At 49.5% G+C, this 22,131-nt stretch overlaps 1 protein-coding gene across 12 annotated transcripts in view; it reads left to right on the top strand.

Annotated features, from left to right (window-relative positions):
• The window catches only part of PPIP5K1 (diphosphoinositol pentakisphosphate kinase 1), a 41,544-nt gene that overhangs the window by 477 nt on the left and 18,936 nt on the right, over nucleotides 1-22,131 (top strand). For 2 of the 12 annotated variants that reach the window (XM_048955742.1, XM_048955745.1), the window contains exons 1-26: nucleotides 277-1,516; nucleotides 2,578-2,687; nucleotides 3,023-3,197; nucleotides 4,652-4,847; nucleotides 4,935-5,025; nucleotides 5,663-5,748; nucleotides 5,987-6,141; nucleotides 7,108-7,209; nucleotides 7,452-7,613; nucleotides 7,733-7,854; nucleotides 8,323-8,424; nucleotides 8,607-8,693; nucleotides 9,131-9,206; nucleotides 9,728-9,837; nucleotides 10,782-10,867; nucleotides 11,280-11,408; nucleotides 12,242-12,363; nucleotides 13,115-13,297; nucleotides 14,250-14,391; nucleotides 15,017-15,240; nucleotides 16,216-16,343; nucleotides 16,798-16,912; nucleotides 17,897-18,004; nucleotides 18,639-18,755; nucleotides 19,089-19,253; nucleotides 19,882-19,966. In XM_048955742.1, the coding sequence (XP_048811699.1) occupies nucleotides 3,051-3,197; nucleotides 4,652-4,847; nucleotides 4,935-5,025; nucleotides 5,663-5,748; nucleotides 5,987-6,141; nucleotides 7,108-7,209; nucleotides 7,452-7,613; nucleotides 7,733-7,854; nucleotides 8,323-8,424; nucleotides 8,607-8,693; nucleotides 9,131-9,206; nucleotides 9,728-9,837; nucleotides 10,782-10,867; nucleotides 11,280-11,408; nucleotides 12,242-12,363; nucleotides 13,115-13,297; nucleotides 14,250-14,391; nucleotides 15,017-15,240; nucleotides 16,216-16,343; nucleotides 16,798-16,912; nucleotides 17,897-18,004; nucleotides 18,639-18,755; nucleotides 19,089-19,253; nucleotides 19,882-19,966 (3,040 nt within the window). In that variant the 5' untranslated portion in view covers nucleotides 277-1,516; nucleotides 2,578-2,687; nucleotides 3,023-3,050. Of the gene's footprint in view, nucleotides 1-132; nucleotides 251-276; nucleotides 1,560-2,577; nucleotides 2,688-3,022; nucleotides 3,198-4,651; nucleotides 4,848-4,934; nucleotides 5,026-5,662; nucleotides 5,749-5,986; nucleotides 6,142-7,107; nucleotides 7,210-7,451; nucleotides 7,614-7,732; nucleotides 7,855-8,322; nucleotides 8,425-8,606; nucleotides 8,694-9,130; nucleotides 9,207-9,727; nucleotides 9,838-10,781; nucleotides 10,868-11,279; nucleotides 11,409-12,241; nucleotides 12,364-13,114; nucleotides 13,298-14,249; nucleotides 14,392-15,016; nucleotides 15,241-16,215; nucleotides 16,344-16,797; nucleotides 16,913-17,896; nucleotides 18,005-18,638; nucleotides 18,756-19,088; nucleotides 19,254-19,881; nucleotides 19,967-22,131 lie in introns of those variants that run through there. The other 10 variants (XM_048955744.1, XM_048955743.1, XM_048955737.1 and 7 more) reach the window with 9 other exon arrangements.

The following is a 22,131-nucleotide window of genomic DNA, read 5'->3' as shown; positions in this document are numbered from 1 at the left end:
GCACCGCGCTCCACTCGCGCGGGGCTCCGCTCTGAGCCCCCACCGCGCCGATCCCGCGCACTCCTCCGCCCCCCTCGGGGCGCCGCGGGATCGCGGCGCGGGGCGGGGCGCGCGGGGCGGTGCGTGCAGCGGTAGAGCGCAGCCAACCCGCAATAAAGGAGTGCTGGCATTCCCTCCATCATTGCGCTTCTTTACAGCCGTCCCTGCTTTAAAATCTTCAGGAAGTGCTGCTTTCCTCTCCGGTTCGCTGGTAAATCGTTATTTGTGTGAGGAGGCTGTGGATGCCCCATCCCTGGAGGCATTCAAGGCCGTGTGGATGTGGCTCTGGGCAGCCTGGTCTGGTGGTTGGTGACCCTGCACATAGCAGGGGGGTTGAAACTGGGTGGTCATTGTCCTTTTCAACTCAGGCCATTTTATGATTCTATGATTATCTTAAGCATACTGATGCTGTGACGCCTCACACGTAACGATCCCATAAATCTGATGACAAAAGCCCTAAGAATAATGCCGTGAGAAGGGAGCGGAGCCACGCAGAGCTGCAGGCTGCAGGACAGCCACCAGGTCGCTGTGTTTGCTGTTACTGATGGGATGGTATATTTAGAGCGTGACTTCAACTTCTGAGCACATTGAGCTGCTGTGTCAGTGTGGAAGGCTTCCTTTTAACGCAGCAGGTCCAAACGGTGTGTAATTATTAACTCTGGCTGTATGGGCATTTTATCTGAAGTGATTCAGCGTTGACGTGGCGCAGGCTTTGATAAGAGTGTGGCTTTCACCTTTTGTGTGTAATGAACCTTAATGCAAACAGTGATTGTGACAATGGGAGCAGCTGCTCAGGCACAGATCCTCTGCACACTGTGGGTTTGGGATGGAGGCTGAGCAGTGCAATGGTGGTTTCATGTGGGGTTTTTTTCAGTTCCTGCAGCAGCTGCCGGTGGTTCAGTGCCACAAGTCCAGTGTCAGTATCTCAAAGTGCCAACCATGTGCTTTGGTTGTACTCTCCCTTTCATTAGAACAGCCCGACACAGCTGGGTTTGTCGCCCCAGGAGCACTGAGGGAATGATGCCTGGTGTGGCCTTTGGCTTTGGTGGGCACTGGGGTTTTCACTGTGTTTCAGTGTGGCATGGCACTGCCTCCAGAAACAGCCATGGACCAAAGCAGAGCAAAGTAAAGATTATTATCTTATTTTTTTTCTCCTCTAGGCTGGAAGCAGAGAACTTGTTGCGTTCTTAGTTCTTGGGGCAAAGGTTTTCCTGCTGCTCGGTCCATTTTGTCCAGGAGGGAGGGGAGAGCAAACGATTGGAGAAAGCGATCCTCCTCCTCCTCTTTGCTTCATTAAATTCTCATCCACAGAACTGACGGTGCTCGGTACGGCCGCACCGTGCTGCTGTGCAGGGCAAAGGAGTGGCACGGCTCCTGGGGATCTGCTCCTGTCCGTGTGTGCAGCAGTGGGGCGGCACAGTGAGCACCTGCACAGCTGTGCTGCTGCGCTGCCGCCGACACAGACTGCATCCCGGCAGTAAGTGCTGCTGGTCGAGATGTGTGTGTGCTGCGTGCTCCAGGTGTGTGGGGGGGTGGGCAGCGCGGGGCTCTGTGCACTGCGTGAGCTGGGAGTGCGGCAGAGGAGCCCTGGTGTGGGAGGACAGCTGGGCTGCGTCACTTTGTCACCCGTGTCACCCTGTGTCACCTCACACTGCCCAGGGCTTCCTATGGCTGCAGAGCACTGCACGCCTCCTCCTGTCCTTCTCTAAGTGCCCCTCTGCATGGAGGCACGCCTGCTGTTTGTCCCTATTTCCGAGGGGATTGCAGAGGCGATTGCATCGCTGTCTGTTCCTTCTTCCTGTTGCCAGCCTGTTTGGATTCTTGCCTGCAGGCCGGTGGCGGCTGGGTACATCTCTGCTTTGTGGAGAACTGGCAGGGAGGAATGGGCACCCATATTGCGTGTGGCAGTGCACTCTCCTGTGGTGTGTGGGCTGCAGGGGTGGGTGTGCTTACAAGGCGCTTCAGCTGTCAGTCTGGGGAAGGCTGGAAATCATGTGAGAGCATGAGGAGCAGAGGGAGAGTGTGTCTCGTGCCTGTGCGTAGGAAATAAGCATGAGGTGTTTGCTAAGTCATCTTCTAAAGGCTGCACTTCCTGTACTGGGACAAAGGGAGGAGGGAGGGGAGCTTTTCTCTAATTCACAGCTGAGGCAGCCAAGGTAAAGGGCAGCCACTCAGCATTCCTGAGTGTGCAGCTATGGGCAGAAGTGAACAGCCGTGTCCTTGCTTGTGGGAGGTCACACATGTGCGTTCAGCTCAGCCGCTCGCATGGCAGTCAGTGCTGCTCCAGGACATGCTTCTTTCCTGGTGTTTTTGATGCAAAGTTTGTGTCCTGCTGACCAGACCAAGTGCGCGCAGGTAAAATCACAGCCAACCCTCCAACATGGGAGCCCCGAGCTGCAAACCTGCAAACTCAGCTGTTGCTGCTGCTTGCTTTGTGTCCTCTTTCCCCAAAGTTGTTGCTTTGTCCCTTTCTTTCCTCCCCCTTAAACTCACATGCCTCTCAGACAGCTCTCTCTTACTGTCTCTCTGTTATTGCAGGCCTTCTTGAGCTAAAAGGATGAAAATTGGCCATTGGAAGGCCACTGTCACTCTGCTGAGCTTCATCCCAACTTCTGCGTCCCAGCTGATGTCTCTGGGTGCACAAGGCTGTGAGTAATGTCCCCCACCCCATTCCATGATTCAGACGCCGCTGGGAGCGTGCATCACTGTAAGGGTTAAACTCATTCCACTGAGCGCTGCCACTGCCCCTTTCCTGGCTGATGCCAGAGGGCTCTGTGCAGAGGAGCTCCTTGTCCAAATGGTTTTGGATCCCGGAGCCCCTCGCACCCGAGGGTCTCTCCTGCACACTGCTCCCCTTCGGCCTTGTCCCTGTGTGCTTCGTGCAGCACAGCCCTGGGCTCGCTCGCTGCCAGCCTCTGCTCCCTCCCTGCTCCCAGCAGCCCTGGCCCAGCCCTTCACTGCTGTTTGTGCACTGCGGTTCCAGAGCGGGATGGTCGGCCACCGGCGCTGCCATGTCGTCCCTGACGACCTCCAGTGAGGGACAGAACCCCACTCCGCGGTTTGTGGTCGGTTCCCGGGATGATGAGACAGACTTCCTGGGATCAAACACGAAGATGGATGAAACGGACTTCTTTGAAGATGATGAAGAGGAGGAGTCGGTAAGGAGCTCCCGGCATCCGGGGCTGTGCCTGCACTTCTGAGGCTGTGAGGGCTGCAGGGCCGTGGCCCTGGGCAGTGTGGCAGAGCCGTACAGAGGGGCAGTGCTGTTTCTGACATACTGCTGTGCTGCCAGACCTGGTGCCTCTCACTGCAGTAAATCCCAGCCTATTGACTTGCAGGTCTCTTCCAGCTACAGCAGCATATTTCCTTCTTCTAGCAGCTTAACCCCAGCATTGCTGTAAACCTTTCTACTTCACCAGGGATTTTTTTGAGGAAAACTGTGGGAACTATGAGCAGGGAACGAGATTTCTGCAGAGGAAGCATTTGCTCTTTTCTGTAGCCTCCAAGAACAGGCTGCAGAAAAGGAGAACCTTTTCCAGCCCCTGACTGCTTTTGGCTTCTGTTCAGCCCACCCTTTCAGTCCCCTCAATGGCCTCTGTAAGGAGCTTCTGTTTGGAGGTGCTTCCTTCATCCTTCCTTTTGGTGGGCTGAATGAAGGGACTGAAGCTTGTTCCCAGGGTGGGATGTAGGGACCTTGCAGAACGTTAATCAGCCATTATCCTGTCTCTGTGCAGCCTCTGGGGGCTCACACGGGTATATCCTGCAGCACAGTTAGAAAATGTTGGCAGCAGCATATACTGACCTCCTCCTTAGAGGTGAGGAAGTAGATTTTTCTGAAGACAGTATGGAGGAACTGGTGTCTAGCTGGGATGTGTCGCTGCACGACCTTTGGGCAGGGGCACGGCTGCGAGGCAGAGGAACTCTAACCTCTCATTCCCATGATTCATCCAGGACTTGTTTCAGGTTGGTGATAGTTGGTGGTGGTGGGGCTTGGTTTGGCATGGGCTGAGCAGATTACTCTAGAGTGAGGTGGGATGGCCCTCACTTCATTCCTGAGAAAATCACCTGTCCATCCCAGAGAAGCAGTGTGCTGCCTTGGGTACACTGAAGAGACATTTCCTCCTCTGGTTAGGAGGAGCTCCTCTTCCCCCATGTGGACGCTGTAGGGTTCTGCACAGTGCTCTGCTGCACACATCTGGGAAGCATCCAGCGTCTTTTGCTATGAAGCATTTGCAGCTCTTCTTTGAGTCCTCTCATGTCTGTCAGCTGTCTGGGTGAGGTCCGTGCCAGAGAACATGGTGTGGGCTTCTTCCAGCCCCGCTGCATGTTCGAGTCCCAGATATTTATTTCTGACCTTAGCATTAGTGCCCAGAGGAGGCATAATAGTGCCTGGCAAAGAAGCAGTGGTTTCTGGCTGCTCCTTCATGACATCCACCAGAGCAATCTGTTGGGAAGTGGAAGTGTGCATGATCTGAGTCTAGCAAGAGCTGTGAGCACATCGGGTTGGAAGCAAATCCTGTGTTTGTTCCGTACTGCTGCACTTCCACTCTCTTGCAGTTTTAATTCAGTAAAGCAGCTGACCTATGCTAACCTGCTCTGTGTCTTCTCTTAGCCGCCTGAACGGCAGATTGTCGTCGGAATCTGTGCCATGACCAAAAAGTCCAAATCAAAGCCCATGACGCAGATTCTGGAGCGTCTGTGCAAGTTTGAGTATATCACAGTGGTGATTATGGGGGAGGACATTATTCTGAATGAACCGGTGGAGAATTGGCCTCCTTGTGACTGCCTTATCTCCTTCCACTCCAAAGGTAAAAGTCTGCAGTAGGCCTCATGCTACCTAAGGTCTGGACAAGGGAGCTTCCGTTCATTCTTTCCTTCCTTTTCCTCCATTTCAGGATTCCCACTGGATAAAGCAGTTGCCTATGCCAAGCTGTGCAAACCGTTCTTGATTAATGACCTTGATATGCAATATTATATCCAGGACAGGTAGGTGTCTGTGATCCAACAGACCCCCTTCCTTCTTAGTCTGATTTCTCTTCTCAGCTTACTGTGCAATCTGCTTCTTCTGGACCACCAGCAAATGAAATGGAAATTATTTTAGCGAGGGATTTTAGGGATTGTTTCCCCATGACATGGAAGGGAGCAGATCAGGTGTAAGCACGTTAACAACTGGTGTGTTTTGTCTTCTGATTCAAACGTACTGTAAGGAATGGCCAAATGAAGTCAGAAGTGGTCTCCCAGAATGAGGCTGTCACTGAGACATAGAGACCGCCCTCTCAGTGGGCGAGCCAAGTGGTGGGATGGGATTCGGGGGCAGAAACTGGGAGCAGAAAGGCCAGGTCAGACCCTAGGAAAGATATGTTGGTGAAGCTCTTCAAGATGCTTTGCAGCCAGCTGGTGGTACAGCCAGCTTGCAGACATGTACTGCACTCATACAGCCAGGCTGCATTGGCTGCACGTGTGGGCTAATGCTGGACACCAGAGCTCCCACCACGTCTCTGTGATGTGAGCAGAGCTCCTACAGGTGCTGACAGGCACCCTGAAGTGTAACCCTTGTTAAAGAGCTGCAGTTTTCCCCTTTCCAAACTTTTCTATATGTTCTAACTACTCCTGTCCTTCTCAGGCGTGAAGTGTATCGGATCCTTCAAGAAGAGGGAATAGACCTGCCCCGCTACGCTGTGCTCAATCGAGACCCTGATAGACCAGAAGGTAAGTGTCCAGGCTCTGCGGAAAGCAGCTTTTACAGACTTACAGTACAGTTTAAGGTGTCCTGCAGAGGCCAGGCACTGTTATCAGCTCATGCAGGACTGATTTACAAGTCTGGTGGCTTTTGAGAACAGAGGTACAAGCAGCAGAACCAGCTCACCAGCCAGGGCCGAGGGCTCCAGCTCTTCGCTGGGGCCGCTACCCCTCGTCCTGCTGTGCCACTGCTCTGCTTTATCTTCAGAGTGCAACTTGGTGGAAGGAGAGGACCATGTGGAAGTAAACGGAGCTGTTTTCCCAAAGCCGTTCGTAGAGAAGCCCGTCAGTGCTGAAGACCATAATGTGTACATTTACTACCCAACCTCAGCAGGTGGGGGCAGCCAGCGGCTCTTTCGGAAGGTGAGGGGATTCCCCCCTTTCAGTGTTGGGACCATTAAATGTGTGGGACTGAGAGAAGCGTGTGGCTTCAGGAGGGAGTGCTGGGGCAGGTGAGAGGAAAGGAAAGTTTTGTTGTGGGGAAATCTGTACCTTCTCAGGACTTGTAGTTGAGCCCCATCTAGCTGGGAATTGCAGTACATGTTCTGGTGATGGTGCTGGCTTCACCTTCACCACCTCTAGTCTGCTGTGTGTCCTGTGGGGCAATCACGGAGAGCTGTGGCCCTTGTTGAACTGCAGACTGCTTTTTTTCTCAATCACTTTCTCAGTTTACTGCGATGATTTTTTTAATCTCTTCCTGTTTGCTACCTATTGCTCTTTTCAGCATGCTGCAACTTGCAAACGTAATAAATGCACTATTTATTTCTAGATTCCACTTGGAATCTGCCTTACTCACTTGCACCACTCTGCCAGCACACAGTTAATAGCTGTGTTGCATCTTTTTTCCAATCAGTTGTGCATCTGCCATTAGCAGTCTTGAAATGATTGTTTCCTTAGCTAGTGTACACGTATACCATTTGAGACTGTATACAGAGCTTCACTGAAAATGAAAACAATGTGATCTTCTGGCCATAAGCTCTGTCATACCACCCTAGAAAGATGTAAAATAGGTCTGATAGTGAACCAGCAATGTGTATTATCACTTTCTTAGTAGCTATGCACCTTACTTCTTAGGTCTTTATCTGCACCGTATCCCTGTAGAAATTGGTGTCAACCCAGCGGTCTGTAGTAGCCCTTCTCCTCTTTAAAGCCCAAACGTACCTCCTGTCTGTCTTTCGGAGTCTGTTTTTCCTCCGTAAATGAGCATGCTGTGATAGCTGAGTGTTCTCAGAGATGCTCATTCAGTTTTCTGCATGTAGGACGAAAGTTCTTCCATCTAAGAAAAGCAGCCCCGTAGTCTTCCCTGAGGTGCTTGTTCTGTGCTTTCAGATCGGCAGCCGGAGCAGCGTGTACTCCCCAGAGAGCAGTGTGAGGAAGACGGGCTCGTACATTTATGAGGAGTTCATGCCTACGGATGGCACTGATGTAAAGGTGAGGCAAAGCCTGGAGAGGTGCCTGCCTGCGGGCCTGGGATGGCTGAGGGCTGGCGCTCCCACTGAGCTGCCTCTGAAGTACCAGTGTGAGCCACGAGGCGCTGCTGTGCAGCTCGGATCCCAGGCGGGGATGGGTGCTGAGGCCGCCTGCTCTTTTCCGCGCGTCCTCAGCAGGAGTGTCTCCTGGAAGGTGCGCTCCGTCTGGCTGGGTACGTCAGCTGTGACCACCTCTCCTCCCAGGTGTACACCGTTGGGCCCGACTACGCCCATGCAGAGGCTCGCAAATCCCCCGCATTGGATGGGAAGGTGGAACGGGACAGCGAGGGGAAGGAGATCCGTTATCCTGTCATGCTTACTGCCATGGAGAAGCTGGTCGCTCGGAAAGTCTGCGTTGCCTTCAAGGTCTGTGTGCCCGGGTCTGCGGGCTGGCTCTGCGTGAGCCTCGCCTGGCTGTGCGTCTCCAGCCTGCTGCTGAACCGCAGGGTGCTCACGAATGCTGTGTTGGGTGTTTCCTTGCGCAGCAAACTGTGTGTGGGTTTGACCTCCTGCGGGCAAATGGCCACTCTTTTGTTTGTGATGTGAACGGCTTCAGTTTTGTGAAGAACTCTATGAAGTATTACGATGACTGCGCCAAAATCCTCGGGTATGTAAAATTCGGGTTGTGCTGTGGGTGGAGCCCCCAGCAGAGTGCGATGAGTGCAGAGTCCTGATGATCCTGAGAGAGAAATCTGAGGGTGGTTCAGCCAGGGGCTTTTCTTCAGAAAAGTTGGCTCTGGGAAAAGGGGTTCGTTATACCTGAGCCTGAAGGGCCTGCACTGCCATCAGCTGTGTACGAATATACGCAGATGCACCTTACAGGATATGCTCATCGTTGGTTACTAAGCCCAGCTGCAGTATTACTGGAGTGCAGTGCGTAGTGCAGTGATGTGGGGGGAAATCTGTGTTCCTTTGGGCAGTGCCCTAGCTAGCCTGTGGTGTGCTGGATGTGTCTGCACGAAGAAGAGGAGAAGCTCTGTCTGTGGTCCTCAAATCTTTCAGCAGAACCACCAAGCAAGAGGTGGTATCCAAGGAATGGAATTTCTTGTGAGTTTTACATTCTGCTTTCTTCCAGAAACATAATCATGCGGGAATTGGCTCCTCAGTTTCATATTCCCTGGTCCATCCCAACAGAGGCAGAAGATATTCCTATCGTCCCCACGACTTCTGGCACCATGTGAGTACCTGCCTTCTTCTCAAATGCCCAAGGCAAAAACTGTCCAACAGACAGATGTCAGCCAGCAGCACTGTGTTCCTCAGCTGCTGTGTTGGGGCTGAAAGAACAATAGGAAACAACTCCCTGGTGACAGCTCTGGTGTGTACAGTCACGTTTGTGCAGTGTACCTTCTGTTTCCCTAGGATGGAGCTTCGCTGCGTTATTGCAGTCATCCGGCATGGAGATCGTACCCCAAAGCAGAAGATGAAGATGGAAGTTAAGCATCCCCGGTAAGAGCTGAGGCAAGAAGGTGCTGCATTGCTGGAAAGTGAGGAGGGGCCATTTGCCAAATCAAGAAGCAGAATAGAAGGCCTGAATGCATGGAAGGCCGTGTATTTTCCTGGCTCCATTCTAGCAGACGCCTTCTGCTCAGCTGAAGGCGTCTCCTAAGAATCCAATCACCTTCTGCGTGAACACTGGGAGGAAGAGCCAAGTTCTGCTAGGGCCTGCAAGCAAAGTGCCCCACTAAATGGGAAGTTTGTGGCTGCCTCCTTTTCTTAACTGAGCCTGGAAACACTCATTTTTGTCATCATTTCTGAGGCATGGCGAGGAGCCACTGGGACTGCTGGTTCTCCCAGAAGAATAAAGTGTGAATGCGTACGTAGGGTTGAAAGTTGTAGTGCTGAAACAGCAGCTGCTGGATCAGGGTTCTTTGTTGTCTGTTCAGGTTCTTTGAATTATTTGAGAAATATGATGGCTACAAGACAGGGAAGTTGAAACTGAAGAAGCCAGAGCAGCTACAGGTGAGGGGAGTCCTCTCTGGGGTGACTGTGTGGGAGATAAAGGTAATTTGGTTCCCAGTGTGAGGCACTCTTCTGGGAGGATATAAAAGCTCGGAAGGGTAGCGGTCTTCTGCAGAAACACTTGTTTTCTCACTCCTCACCCACAATGCACTCAGCAGAGTGAAAGTGTGGTGGGAACTGCTCCTGGCTGATGGGGAGACTGCCGAGCTGGGAGCACCTGGTGCAACTTGGCCATCTGCTGTGGCTGCCTCCAGTGAGGGATGGCTGCAGGATGGGAGCAGGGCAGTGTGAAGCACCTGCTTGGTTCAGCCAGGGGCTGGAGTGCAGGATGAGGATGGAGCAAACTGCTGTGTGAAAGTTTGTTCTGCCTGAGCTGAGCTTCTTAGGAAAAGACGTGTCTGTAAGCAGTGCGGGTGTGGACGTGGCGTTGGGTGAGGCGGTCTGGGGAGGCCTTGCAAGATGCGATGGTGAGTCTGGGGCAAAAGTGCTGGGTGTTTGAGGCGGTGTCTGCTCCCCAACAGGAAGTGCTGGACATCGCACGGCAGCTCGTGGTGGAACTGGGAACCCACAGTGACTGTGAGATCGAGGAGCGGAAATCCAAACTGGAGCAGCTGAAGAGTGTTTTGGAGATGTAAGGATTCATATATCGGGGCACTGTGAATTTGTCTCAGAGCTGTGGTTCAGCATGGGATGTAGAAGCTAATTGGACTGCTGAGGTTTTGGGCAGCAGTTCTCCAGAGCTTGGAATATCCATCCCCTGTTACAGCTGTACCTAAGAGGTGCCATCCTGTTAAAATTTTCCCCTTGGCATCAGAACTGGTGTTGATTCTTGTTTCCAGTGTGTCTGGTATTCAGCTAGGCAATTGAGGCAAAGGTGAGCTTCTTTTGTTGTGGGAAAGAAGCTGGAGTACTTTAAGGAGTGCATTAATATGAAGCGTTTCGATACATTTTGAACAAATGCAATTTTAAAAAAGGATGTAAAAAATTAAACAAGAGGCAGCTTGGCAAAAATTAGAAGTTTGTGTCCACAGCTTTTGTGTAGTTGAGATAACAGGCAGTGTGGTGGTGGCTGTGTCTCACAAGCACGAGGTTTCCTTTCCGAGCTGTAGCTGGCGGGGCTGCAGTCGGGCACTGCCTGTGTTTAAGCTGTGTGGAGCACAGAGAATGAATTTTTACCATGATTCCTTCCCCTGCCTTTCTGCCCAGTAGAGGTGTGCTTTACATTCACAGTGTGCGCTGGATTCTTTGTGATCCCAATAATTCATTCACTAAAGATATAAGATAGATAGAAATTAGCAAAGCGTTACTAAAGTCACTCTGGGGTATGAGAGAGCAAAATGCTGTCAGCTGAAGAGCAGGCAAGAAAATGAGTATTTAAATTTCATTTGGGAGGTTATTTAGCTGTTTTTGGAATGTGCATTCTGGATCACAAGTGCATGTCAACAACGTTCTTATTCCGTGGCAGTTGGTGCTGTAGCAGAAAGTCAGTGCGTTTTTGCTGTGTGCTGCCTAGGGATCTCTGGCACAGGGAGAGTGAGGCTGACTTATTTTCACTTTTTCTCCTCACTGTGGCAGGTATGGACATTTTTCTGGCATTAACCGTAAGGTGCAGTTGACTTATCTGCCTCATGGGCATCCAAAAGCTGCAAGTGAAGATGAAGGTAAAGAATCCTGAAGTTGCTGCCTTGACCTCAGAGCCTGGTGTTTAAGAGTCTGTGCAGCTGTCTTACCTATGAAGACCTCAGGAGATGCAAGCATGATTAACAATTCATGTCTTATATTTGCTAGCAGCATAAGAAGGGCTGGATTGATAAATAATGTAACGTACCAGTGTTCTCCAGATGGTGCCACAGGGCTTGCTCTTCCGTGTTCATGAATGCCAGCCTCTACACCTTCAGAAAGTTGTGTCTCCTACTTTGGTGCTTGCTAGCATGGTTCCTGGGGGACTCTGGGTCAAGCTTGTGCTGCTAATGCTTTACAGGGCTCTGATGGCAACCTCTTCTTCCTGTCCGCATCTCCTACTGCAAGCTCAGCTTTGAGATCTGATGTAGGGAGTTTCTCTTTGTCTCCTAGAAGCTCGCAGAGAGCCTTCCCCATCTCTTCTCCTGGTGCTGAAGTGGGGTGGAGAGCTGACACCAGCAGGAAGAGTCCAGGCAGAAGAGCTGGGGCGAGCCTTTCGCTGCATGTACCCTGGTGGCCAAGGTAAGCTTCTTACGTGCGTGTCAGGTCCTGTGCTGTGGCTGTACCAGGCTGCTTAGCCCAGGTGATCACAGGTGTGAGGGATGCTCAGATGCCTGCGTAGCAATTGATGCACGACCTCTTTGTCCACATATGCAGCTGACTTCTGTCTGAGGTCTGTCCTAGTCTAGCAGTGTGTTTCTTGAACTATGAGCTCAGAGCTGGAGCAGTGTCCACATCTTCTCACACAGTGTGGCTGAATACTGTGCAAACTGATCATGAGATTCCACCCAATGTCAAATGACTCACTACTGCAGTGTTTGTGGAAGGTCAGACTCAGAACTGCAGGAGCTGCTTTATCCTATTACCTGTATCTCTTCTCTGATTGTGATCAGCCATCACAAATAAACATTTTTTTTCCTCATGCCACAAGGTGATTGTAGCTGTACAAGTTGTGTTTGGAAGCCAGGTGCCTCACGGCTGAATAGCTCTGGCTGTGGTTCTGACGGCAGCAGAATTGCTTTTGTGCAAAGAACAAATAAAAAGAGGCAATTCTTTTGTGCGGCCTCATTCTGCGCAGGGATATTCAAGCTAGCAGGCAATTGTCAGATCTTTACTGGTGAATTCTCAGCCCTTCCTCAAAATGGGCTTTGCCAAGTTAACCTGAAGTAGCTTTTCAGGCTTCATGTGATGGCTAGAACTGACTGTTTTGGAGTAGTCTAAATGCTAGCTAGTGATTCTCTACGTGCTTGTGTTATTGCAAGCAAGTTTGTTATCTGAAGTAGTGGTATTACAGTATGCTTGGATGATGGTTTTTGAGGTGTCAGAATACTGCTCTGAGCCTGTTTCTGTTCCAGGTGATTATGCTGGTTTCCCTGGATGTGGCCTGCTCAGACTGCACAGCACATACCGCCATGATCTCAAGATCTACGCCTCAGATGAGGGACGAGTTCAGATGACAGCAGCGGCTTTTGCAAAGGTTCTTCCTCTCTTGTGCATCTGCTAACTCCGCTACGTTATTCTTTGGAATCTGCCAGTTTTAAAGGAAAACCTCTGGTGACAAGGAAGGATCTGTCCTAGGAGTTTCCCCTGTCTGTTGGAAGGGCAGTGGTGCACTACGCTGATAGCAAGCGTGTGGGGCAGCACTGGAAGTGCGCTGTAGCAGCACGTGCTTGTGGCCTTCGATATGCTGCCCAGGGTTAGACTGTGACTGGAGAAGGAGTTGCTTACAGAGCATTGCTGGTATTTAATGTTGGAGCACATTGCTGAATATTAATTGCCTACAAAATTAGTTTCTGGGATGACTGCCCAGCCAGAGGGATTATTCTCTGACTGCCTGATTTACGAGAGGAATGAAATAACTTTGGGGCAGTCTAGAGTGGAGGTTGGGAAGGAGAGGGGCTCATCTGCAGTTAAAGCTTGAGCCAAGGGAGATCTTGTGGTCACCTGAGCTGTTCTTCAGAGCTGTATCAACTCCTCCCAGCAAACTGTGTTGGCTGCTCAACGATTGCCTGGACAGTTCTGGGGCCGCTGCAGGCAGAGCTGCTGTTTAGACAGAATAGCTCTGTGAGCAAAGAGAATCACTGGTGATTGTAGGTGCTATGGCTGTAAAAATGCTCTTCAAGGGCAGGTGAGGTTTCATTCAGGCTGACTGAAGGCTGGCCATGAAGCTACCAGAAATGTTTGCTGCTTGGTTTGCACAGCTGAAATCTTGTCCTGTATTTTTTTAGGGTCTGCTGGCCCTGGAAGGAGAGCTGACCCCCATCCTGGTGCAGATGGTGAAAAGTGCCAATATGAACGGTCTCCTGGACAGTGACAGTGATTCTCTAAGCAGCTGTCAACACAAAGTGAAGGCACGACTGCATGAAATCATGCAGAAGGATGCTGAGTTCTGTGAAGAGGATTATGAAAAGGTAAAGCATCCTCATGGCCTTAGAGCTCGCTGTGGTTTAAGATACAAAGCCTGCTGGTGTGCAAGCAGTAGTTTTGTTAGTTTCAGAACAGCTCTAGTCAAAACTGCGTGATGTAAGCAGAACCCAGGAGGGGAAAAGGAAGGATCTGGGGAATAATAATGCCTACCCTTCTCCAAGTGGAAATGCCCCGTAGTTCTCCACTGTTCTGTTCAAATCATTACCATGGGACCTTTCTCTCCTTTTAAGAGATCCCAGTGCATCTGACTGCCATGAGAGTGCTCAAAGAAAATGTTTTTGGCAAATCTGTTTTGTAAATATAAATATGTGATAGGCTGGCATTTGGGGTTACCTGATTACGGTGCTAGTTCTCATGGCTTGCAATCCCATTTGCTGTGGACAAGCAGTTCACCTTTGCCAGATTTTAGATTCATACTCTGTGTGTGAGTGTGAACAGACCTTTTGGCTACAAACCATTTTTCTGTCCTGTCAGTGTCTGATAACTGCAAAGCAGATCGTATCCAGCAAAGCGACAATAAAGGCTCTGTAGCTGCTTCTCCAACAAGTCCCTAGACACTTGTTCCCCCCAGATTCTGAGGTGCAATTGCAGAGCTGAAGCCTATTACCATTAACAAATATATTAATCACCTCAAATAAATACTTAAAACACTGTGAAACCCTTTGCTCAAGCACAGAAGCAAAGTGAGGCGGGTGGGTATTGTCAGCAGAGGGAGGTCCAGTCGATTAAGAGCAGTTGTTTGCTGTCTCTGAGATTGGTCCTGAGGCAGTTTTAAGGTCATCCCTAACTACCTCTATGATGAGGCCAGCTTATTGCACTCGGCTGGGAACACAACTGTTGCACTGAATCATAAAGCAGGGCAGCTGAAAAAGGCAGACATGCTGTGTTCCCAGTCTGTAAAGGTATTAACTAACCTCTGCTGGGATCTTCTCTCAGCTAGCACCTACAGGTAGTGCTTCTCTGCTCAACTCCATGACCTTCATCCAGAACCCTGTGGAGATCTGTAACCAGGTGTTCACTCTGATTGAGAACCTCACCTCCCAGATACGAAAACGATTGGAAGACCCAAAATCTGCAGGTGAGAGTCACAGCTGAAAAGGGTCTGCAGCAGATTGATTGCTTCTTCTGTCTTCACAGCTGCCAAACATCACTGTGGTTCACATATATGACTGTAACAAAGAAATTCTGGAGTGGAATTCCATATGTATGATTGATGTAAAGGCTCCTGTTCTGATTTCAGTTGCTGTTAAAGAGAGCTATAATGTATCTTGTGTTCAAAGAGAATGTAAACAGCAGCACAGTGGCCTTGAGGGACTTGTCTGACTTTTTCAGGCATTTCCTAGAGAGGAGATAACGGCAGTAGGCAAGATTTTTTTAGTCATCATTTGGTGAGTTCTGAGAGCTTTCCTTTATAACAGCGCAGAGGTGTTATAAAGGCAGCGGTGGGGCATCCACATGTGCTGTGACAAACAAGCCTAAAGGCAGATGGTTTTAATTTTGCACATATTTCAGAAGTAGTTTACTGCTGCAGTTTAAGATGCAGCTCAAAAAGGTCCAGTGGCTTTTCCAGGGCAAGATTCCTGTCGGTGACTGATAATAATCGGGGCACTTCTGTGCTGGAAGAAGTCAGTCATAGCTTCCGCCTGAGATCTGCATGGAAGCAGTCAGAATGTGAACATGGTTTTGTGCTCTCTGGTGTTTAGACCTGCAGCTCTACCACAGTGAGACTTTAGAACTGATGCTGCAACGCTGGAGTAAGCTGGAGAGAGATTTCCGCATGAAAAATGGGCGTTATGACATCAGCAAGATCCCTGATATTTATGACTGCATCAAGTATGATGTGCAGCACAACTGTGCTCTGAAGCTGGAAGGCACAGCTGAGCTCTTCCGACTCTCCAAAGCCCTGGCAGATGTGATCATACCACAGGTAGAGCCTGTCCTGCGTGTGTGAAGGGTCTGTGCTGCCACTTTCTGACCTTTCCACTGTCTCTTTTTTCTTGTGTCTCCTACATTGGCTCTCGAGGCAGAGTATCATGGGTATCTCTCAGGTCTCTTACTATTTGCATAAGGCCAAAACCATCTACAACTTACAATGTGGCAGTGCTTTCTTCCTGGATGAGGGTTCTCACAGCATCAGAATGATGAGCAGATGAGGCAACAGCTTTTGCATGTTCATCACAATGCATTTAGCACAGCTTTGGGATGAGTGTGAGCTGTAACATCCCATTTTCCATGTGCAAAGTTGTACATGGCGACGTTTTCCATATTAAAGGGAAGCCTTTTTCTGGTGGATTCGACATCCCTGTCAAACTGGGGCTTGTTCAATTTGTAGAGTTGGCTTGCTTCTCGCAAAGGTTTTGCATATGGAAATGTGAGTGGAAGAGAGGGACAAATGCAATAGATCTCTTTATTTTGTTCCACCCTAGGCATAAATGTTTCATTTGTCAGGGTTGGGCTTCTGACAACAAACAGGACCCAATTGCTCTTGCACTCATGCTGGGCAGAAATGGGCTTCTGAATCTCTCCACACTGTTTCTGATAAGAAGCTGTTCAGCCATTTACAGCTCAGCTCTTCCAGTTTTATCTTTGCAAACAGCAGTTGTTGGGTTAATCCTTATGGCAGGTCTGCGTGTGCCACAAGAGGAGGTTGGCTGATGGTATTGGTCCCTCTCAGCTGTTCTGACAGCCATGTCTAGGCAGATTGGGATTCTTGGAGGCTCCTCTGTCCTCCGTTACCTCCCTAAATAAGTGGAAAAAATGAAGAAGGTGCTGAGTGGCATTTCCCTTTCTGTCTTTCCTTACCTGTAGCGGTGCTTGTGGACAGGACTGTGGAAGTGCAGTTTCCTTTCTTCTGAGAATATGGCTCAAAGAAATCTATTGGGTTTTGTTTGTTTTCCTGCAGGAGTATGGAATTAATAAGGAAGAAAAACTGGAGATTGCTATTGGCTTTTGTCTTCCTCTAATTAAAAAAATCCAGTTGGACCTACAGAGAACCCATGAAGATGAGTCTGTCAACAAACTACATCCACTGTAAGGACTGTGATGTATGCTGGGGAGGGCAGGCTCTGGGGCAGTGCGTGGGATCCACACCGGAAGAGTGTAGTGGTTCAGAAGGAGGCACCAAGGGGCACACCAAGAAGGAAGCAGGTTGATGTTCCTAGAACAGGAAGAGAAATCCAAAGGCACACTGAAACTGTTGAGAGTGAGGCTAGATGCCAAGGAAGTCGTTGCAGCTGGATGGTGGTGCCTTCATCCCTGTCTTTGCAAGGGGCAAATGCTGGTGTGATGCACCCACGTCAGCCCCACCACGTGTCTCCATTAGGACAGCAGAAATCTTCTGCTCACCCTGCTTGTTCTGTTCCTGTTGCTCTTTAACAATTCCCAGTGTATGATTTCCTTCTACTGAGTGAGCACAAATACTGCTGTGTGGTAGATGTCAATCCATTGGCAGGCTGTGAATAACACAGGGCTGATTTTTGTTCAGGTACTCGAGAGGAGTGTTGTCACCGGGCCGCCATGTTCGGACACGGCTCTACTTCACCAGTGAGAGCCATGTGCACTCTCTGCTCAGCATCTTCCGCTATGGGGGGCTCCTGGATGTAAGTGTTCCAGCAATGCTCACAGAGTAAGCCACCCTGCTTTTTCTCAGCGGCCCTTTCCAATGCAGACGGCGTGCATTTGCAGGTTGCCCCTTTAGCCAGCACTCTCAGTAATGATGTGCACCAGTGCTCTCTGACCAGCTCCATCGCTGCTGTGTCTGCATGCTGCAGCTTCCTGCCTTCTGGCGTGTAGAGGAGTTGTTCTTCCTCTTCCCTGACACCACCTGCCTGGCTTGTGCAGAGCCACGTATTCTCCAAAAGCTATCCTTCTAATTTTGGATGAGTCTGGAGCGCTTGCCTCTGTAAAAAGAGAGCAGTGTGAAGCGGTGGTGATGCAGGAATTCTTTCCTGCCTCCTTCAGCAATTAGTTTAAAAGAGTTATTTAGTTGCTGTTATTTGGAGACTTTCAGTTAATTCAAAGTCAAGAAATCAGTTTGCTTATAGAGGAAGCGACCTGGGGTTGTAAACGTGTAGTGAGCTCTGTACCAGGGGGAGAGAGGGCCCAGCTCTAGGGGACTATCTCATCAATCCAACTTCTTGTTGCACTCTCATGACCTGCTTCCTGAGGGAGTCAGCATGCAGACCTGAGAACCTGAGAGAAAGCTCTGCTTTAGGCTTCCTTGGTAGTTTTTTTTTGTTTTTTTTTTTTTTTTTTTGGTCATTTCTCTAAAATCTTGAGAACGACTGTGCTTGGGAGCTGCTGTGGGTTACGCTTTTCTCCAGTCAGCATGGCACAGGGGCTTGCATCTGGGTGTCCTTAGATCTGCACGTGGGTTGGGTGGGGAGCTGTAGTGTCCATGTGTGCAATTGCTCCTTCCTGTAAGCACCCTGCCCTCAGTGCAAGGCCATCTCTCTTGTTTTTGTCCTGACAATGCTGCTACCTTGTGGAGAGGCAAAGTCTCTCAGACCCATTTCACTGAATGCTGCAAGGTGTCTGCTGTTGCTAATTCCACACGACTGTTTATGTGTATATATATATATCAGGAGAACAAAGACCAGCAGTGGAAGAGAGCCATGGACTATTTGAGTGCTATCTCAGAGCTGAACTACATGACCCAGATTGTTATCATGCTCTACGAGGACAACAACAAGGTGAGGGATATAGCTGTAGGACAAAATCCTTCCTGCCACGATGCTGGGCGCAGCCCTGAGAGATAAGATCAGTTGGGAATCTTGTGATCTGAGCTCTCAGCTTGTGGATAAAGACAGCTGGATCATTGACACAACTGCTTATTTTTATTTTCTTATTAGTTCTTATTTTTAGGTGTGAGGCAGTGACCCACTTACTGTTTGTTACATGTAAGCAGAACACCATCCTGAGCAGTAGTGCCAAACTTGCATAATTGATAGTAGCACTTTGAAAGCATGTCCTAAAGCAAAACAATTTGTTGTTTCTTAATATTAATTACAAGTTAACAATAGGAAACAAATTAAAAGCAATTTATATTTGGCTGTTTATTCAGAGTATTTCTAGAAAACGTCCAGAAATCACATATTCATAAACTTGTTTTATATTTACTAAAAATCTACTCATATAGTTAGGGAACCATACACGGGTATCTTCAGGAAGAAAAGACAACCACTTAAAAATGGGTGGAAAGTGTGGGTGCTGTCAGGGTGCATGCTGCACCAGCATGGCAGGGTGGCCAAAGCCCAGACCATGGCCTGTGCTGACAGCCCGTGTGGTTTTGCGTCCTCACTTATTCCCCGTCCCTGCTGTTCACAGGACCCATCTTCAGAAGAGCGCTTCCACGTGGAGCTGCATTTCAGCCCTGGTGTGAAGGGTTGTGAGGAGGACGGAAACGTTCCCACGGGATTTGGCTTTCGGCCTGCCTCAGCGGAGGTGAGTGCGCTGTGCTGGGCGCGGGGCAGAGGGCTGCCCTGCACGGGGACGTGCTGCGTGCGCCTCTGCTGCGCGTCCTGCTGCCCTGCCAGCCGGCACGGCCTGGGCCCCAGCAGCATCTCTCCTCCAGCCCGTCTTTGTGCCCGCGGACTCGGCAGGTCACGTTTCTGCCTGGCTTCGCGGGCTTTGTAGGGCAGACTTTGCTGGAGGAGGAGCGGAGTGCTGGTATCTGACTGCGCTTAGCGGAGCTCAGAGATCCCGGCCTCGAGCGAACGCCCCGGGCAGCGCCTGGTACGGATGTATGCCTGCAGCTGTCGGTGTTCCCTACTGCAGAGCGAGGACAAGAAAGCAGACCAAGGCAGCCTGGAGGACCTCTCCAAAGAGAAGGGCGTGGATGAGCCCGATCGTGCCCAGCCAAGGTCTCCGCAGCCCTCTGAGCCCGTTGGAGTTCAGCGGAGATCACCTCTGATCAGGAACCGCAAGACGGGGTCAATGGAGGTAAAAGTGTTCTTCTTGTTGGTCTCATAAAGGTCTTCTGCCTCATTTTAGTTTCCTGAGATTCCTCTTCACATAACAGTTTGAGTTGCTCCTGTGGACTGATTTGGAGAAGGAATTTGAGTTTTTGGGAAGGCTGGCCTAACGAACTCCCCATGGAGGAGGGGCAGGGAATTTATGAGAAAGAACATTTTTGGTATCTGTTTTCTGGTAGGGAAAGCAGCATCAGAACATGAACTGTTTGTTAGCTGGCTTCTGCCGCTGTGTCACCCGCGATGTGACTTCTGTATGCGGTACTTTGAGAGTCTGCCTTGGGCACTGCTGTGTTGAAGGGGATATTTATACGTTTCTGCTGCGAAAGAAGGAAGTCCCAGTGATCCCAGTGCTCTTAGGAGACAAGGAACTCAGTACAGGGATCCCTTACTGTTTCTGAAATTTCCACTGTTCCACATCCCCAGGCAAACATGAAATTAAAAGTGAGCACACGTTGTCACAGTCTTAGCATAAGAGTACTTGTATGCTTCTTGAAAATTGTGATTTTTAAGCAAGAGGCACTTTTTACTTCTGTACAAAGCCACTGGACAGCAGTGGGTAACAAGGGCATGGCCCTGATCGTACTCTCTCTTTGCAGGTGCTTTCTGAATGTTCTTCCAAAGGTTATCGCCTCTTCAGCACTTACTCCAGGCAAGCTTCTGAGATGAAGCAGAGTGGCTTAGGTACTGTACTTGACCCGCTCCCAACCTGCTCATCTGTACCTCTGTACTCTCATGTGCATCTGTCTGTCCCTCCCTGTATTTCTCTGGCTCAAGTTCCTCATACGTCTCTCTGTGTGCGTTGTGTCTTCTTGTAGCGTTACTGCCTGGACCGCTGCAGAGCTTATCACTTTGTAATGACTTTGGTGCGTGACCTCCTCCTTCAGTTTGCAGCTACAGAAGATGCACTTGTCATCCCACGTAAAACCCGAGCAACAGAGCAGCTTACGGACTGAACTTCTGCTTCTGCATTGCTCTCATTTGCTACATCGTTTTTAAACTTTGTAGGAGGAGATGATTTCACGTGAGATCTGGAATACTTTCTGTTCTGCAGGAGAGTAGTTTACATGCAAAGCTGTCTTCATGTAAGACTGTTGTTTTTCCCCCGTTTTTTCCTGAAGATCTCTTGTATGAAGCAGATCCATCATCATCTGCTGCAGTGTTTGACAGCTCTCAGAGCTGGGATCCCCTGCTTAGCTGTTTTTTGCATGGTAGCCGGTGGGAGAAAATATTTTGGAGCAGCTGGTGTTCTCTGTTGTGTCCTTGAGAATACCATTCCTTGCCATCCTCCTGTAAACTGTGTCTGAACTGTGGAAATTCTTCCTGAAATATTTTTGCTAAAGCAAAAAAATTTTTGGAAGGTGAATAGCAGTCTTGGCTGCCAGGGGATTCTAAACAGAGAAACACAGATCCTGCAGAAGCCTAAAAAGCACCAGGGAATGGAAATGCCCGAGTTAGGCTCACTTTCTTTTTCTCTAGAGCCATTTTACTTTTTTTTTTTGCATTTGAGTTCTGAGGCATGGCAGCAGGTTTCCTTTCAGCAGTTCTGTTACTGACTCTTCACTCTGTGACACAGGCACCCTGCAGCCAAGCGTTATCTGAAGGGCCTGGTCACTGCCTTGTCACTTCTGAATTAGCTGCTTCTTTGGAAACCAATTCTTGTCAATTTGATGGAATTTTCTTTGCTACAATTAGGAAATATCCCAGGTTTCTGTTTTGGAAATAGAGAAGACTACTACCATACTGGACTTGACAACAAAATTTGAAGTGCAATCTCATCAGGTTTAATTTCAAGTTCTTGCCAGACTAGTCTCACTGGGAGGCCTTTGCTGATCATTCACCCAGCTGTGAAGCTCTGCAGACGGAAAATTTGGGGTGGGAGCTGAGCGAGCAGATCTGGATACTCAGTTCAGTCACCATTTTCCCCATTGAGACTTGTGGCTGCGTGCAAGGAAGGGTTGAGCTGGTATTGTGCTGCAGCACCAGGCTGCGCAGTTTTGCTTATCAGAATGTCTGTTTCTGTGAATTTCTCTCAGCTCATCCCGTGGGCTGCTGAAAAGAATGATGCTTCTTTACTTGTGAAAACCAAGCTCTTGAAGGAATTTTCAGGGTTCTTTTCCTGTTCTCTTTACAGAAGTCTAATGTCTTCTCCCTTTATGATCTGAGGTGCGCTTTGTCTTGGAGAAAGTACATAGAACTCACAGGATCCTAAACACTGCCTTCAATGCTTGTCTCAGCAGCTGTGCTGTGAGGTGATTCATTCAGAAGCTGCCTGCTGTTTCTGAGCTTTCCTGAAGTTCAGAGCCTGACCTTGCCGGTGTCTGGCTGTTGTTATCTCAGAGGGAACGTGTGCATCTCTTCAGACGTTCCCTCGCATGTTGAGCCATTTTAGAAGGAGAAGCAGAGCAGAGCTGTTGCCCTGTTGCCATGTCTGCCAGGATTGTGTCTTTGTGGTAATTCAGAAATGCCTTGAAATGGCTGCTGGGAAGAAGCGAAGGCTGCAGCTTGCTTTGTCTGTACAGCATGCTGCTTTGGAGTATGCCTTGTTTTTCTGGATAGGAACAAGTGCATCATCCTGGACTGTCTGCAGTAGACAGCTCTAGAAGCATACGGATGTTTCAGTGCCTTTCTTTGCTTGCAGAGCACTTTGAAACAGGATAAAATCGCTCCTTGCAGTTAAAGAGGTGATATATTGCCAGTGGGGCTGGCAGCTTTGTGCTGAGACTTTCACTCCTAGTGAGAGTGAAACAAGGGATATCCGTTTTTAAACATCTGAAAGTCAAATATACAAAAATGATCCGGCATATTATGTTATTCCTTGTAAGCACTGCTACATCTTAAATCCAACG

This window comes from Lagopus muta, chromosome 10, assembly GCF_023343835.1.
Source record: "Lagopus muta isolate bLagMut1 chromosome 10, bLagMut1 primary, whole genome shotgun sequence".
Taxonomy (NCBI): domain Eukaryota; kingdom Metazoa; phylum Chordata; class Aves; order Galliformes; family Phasianidae; genus Lagopus; species Lagopus muta.
This window is presented reverse-complemented; position numbering and strand designations above follow the sequence as displayed.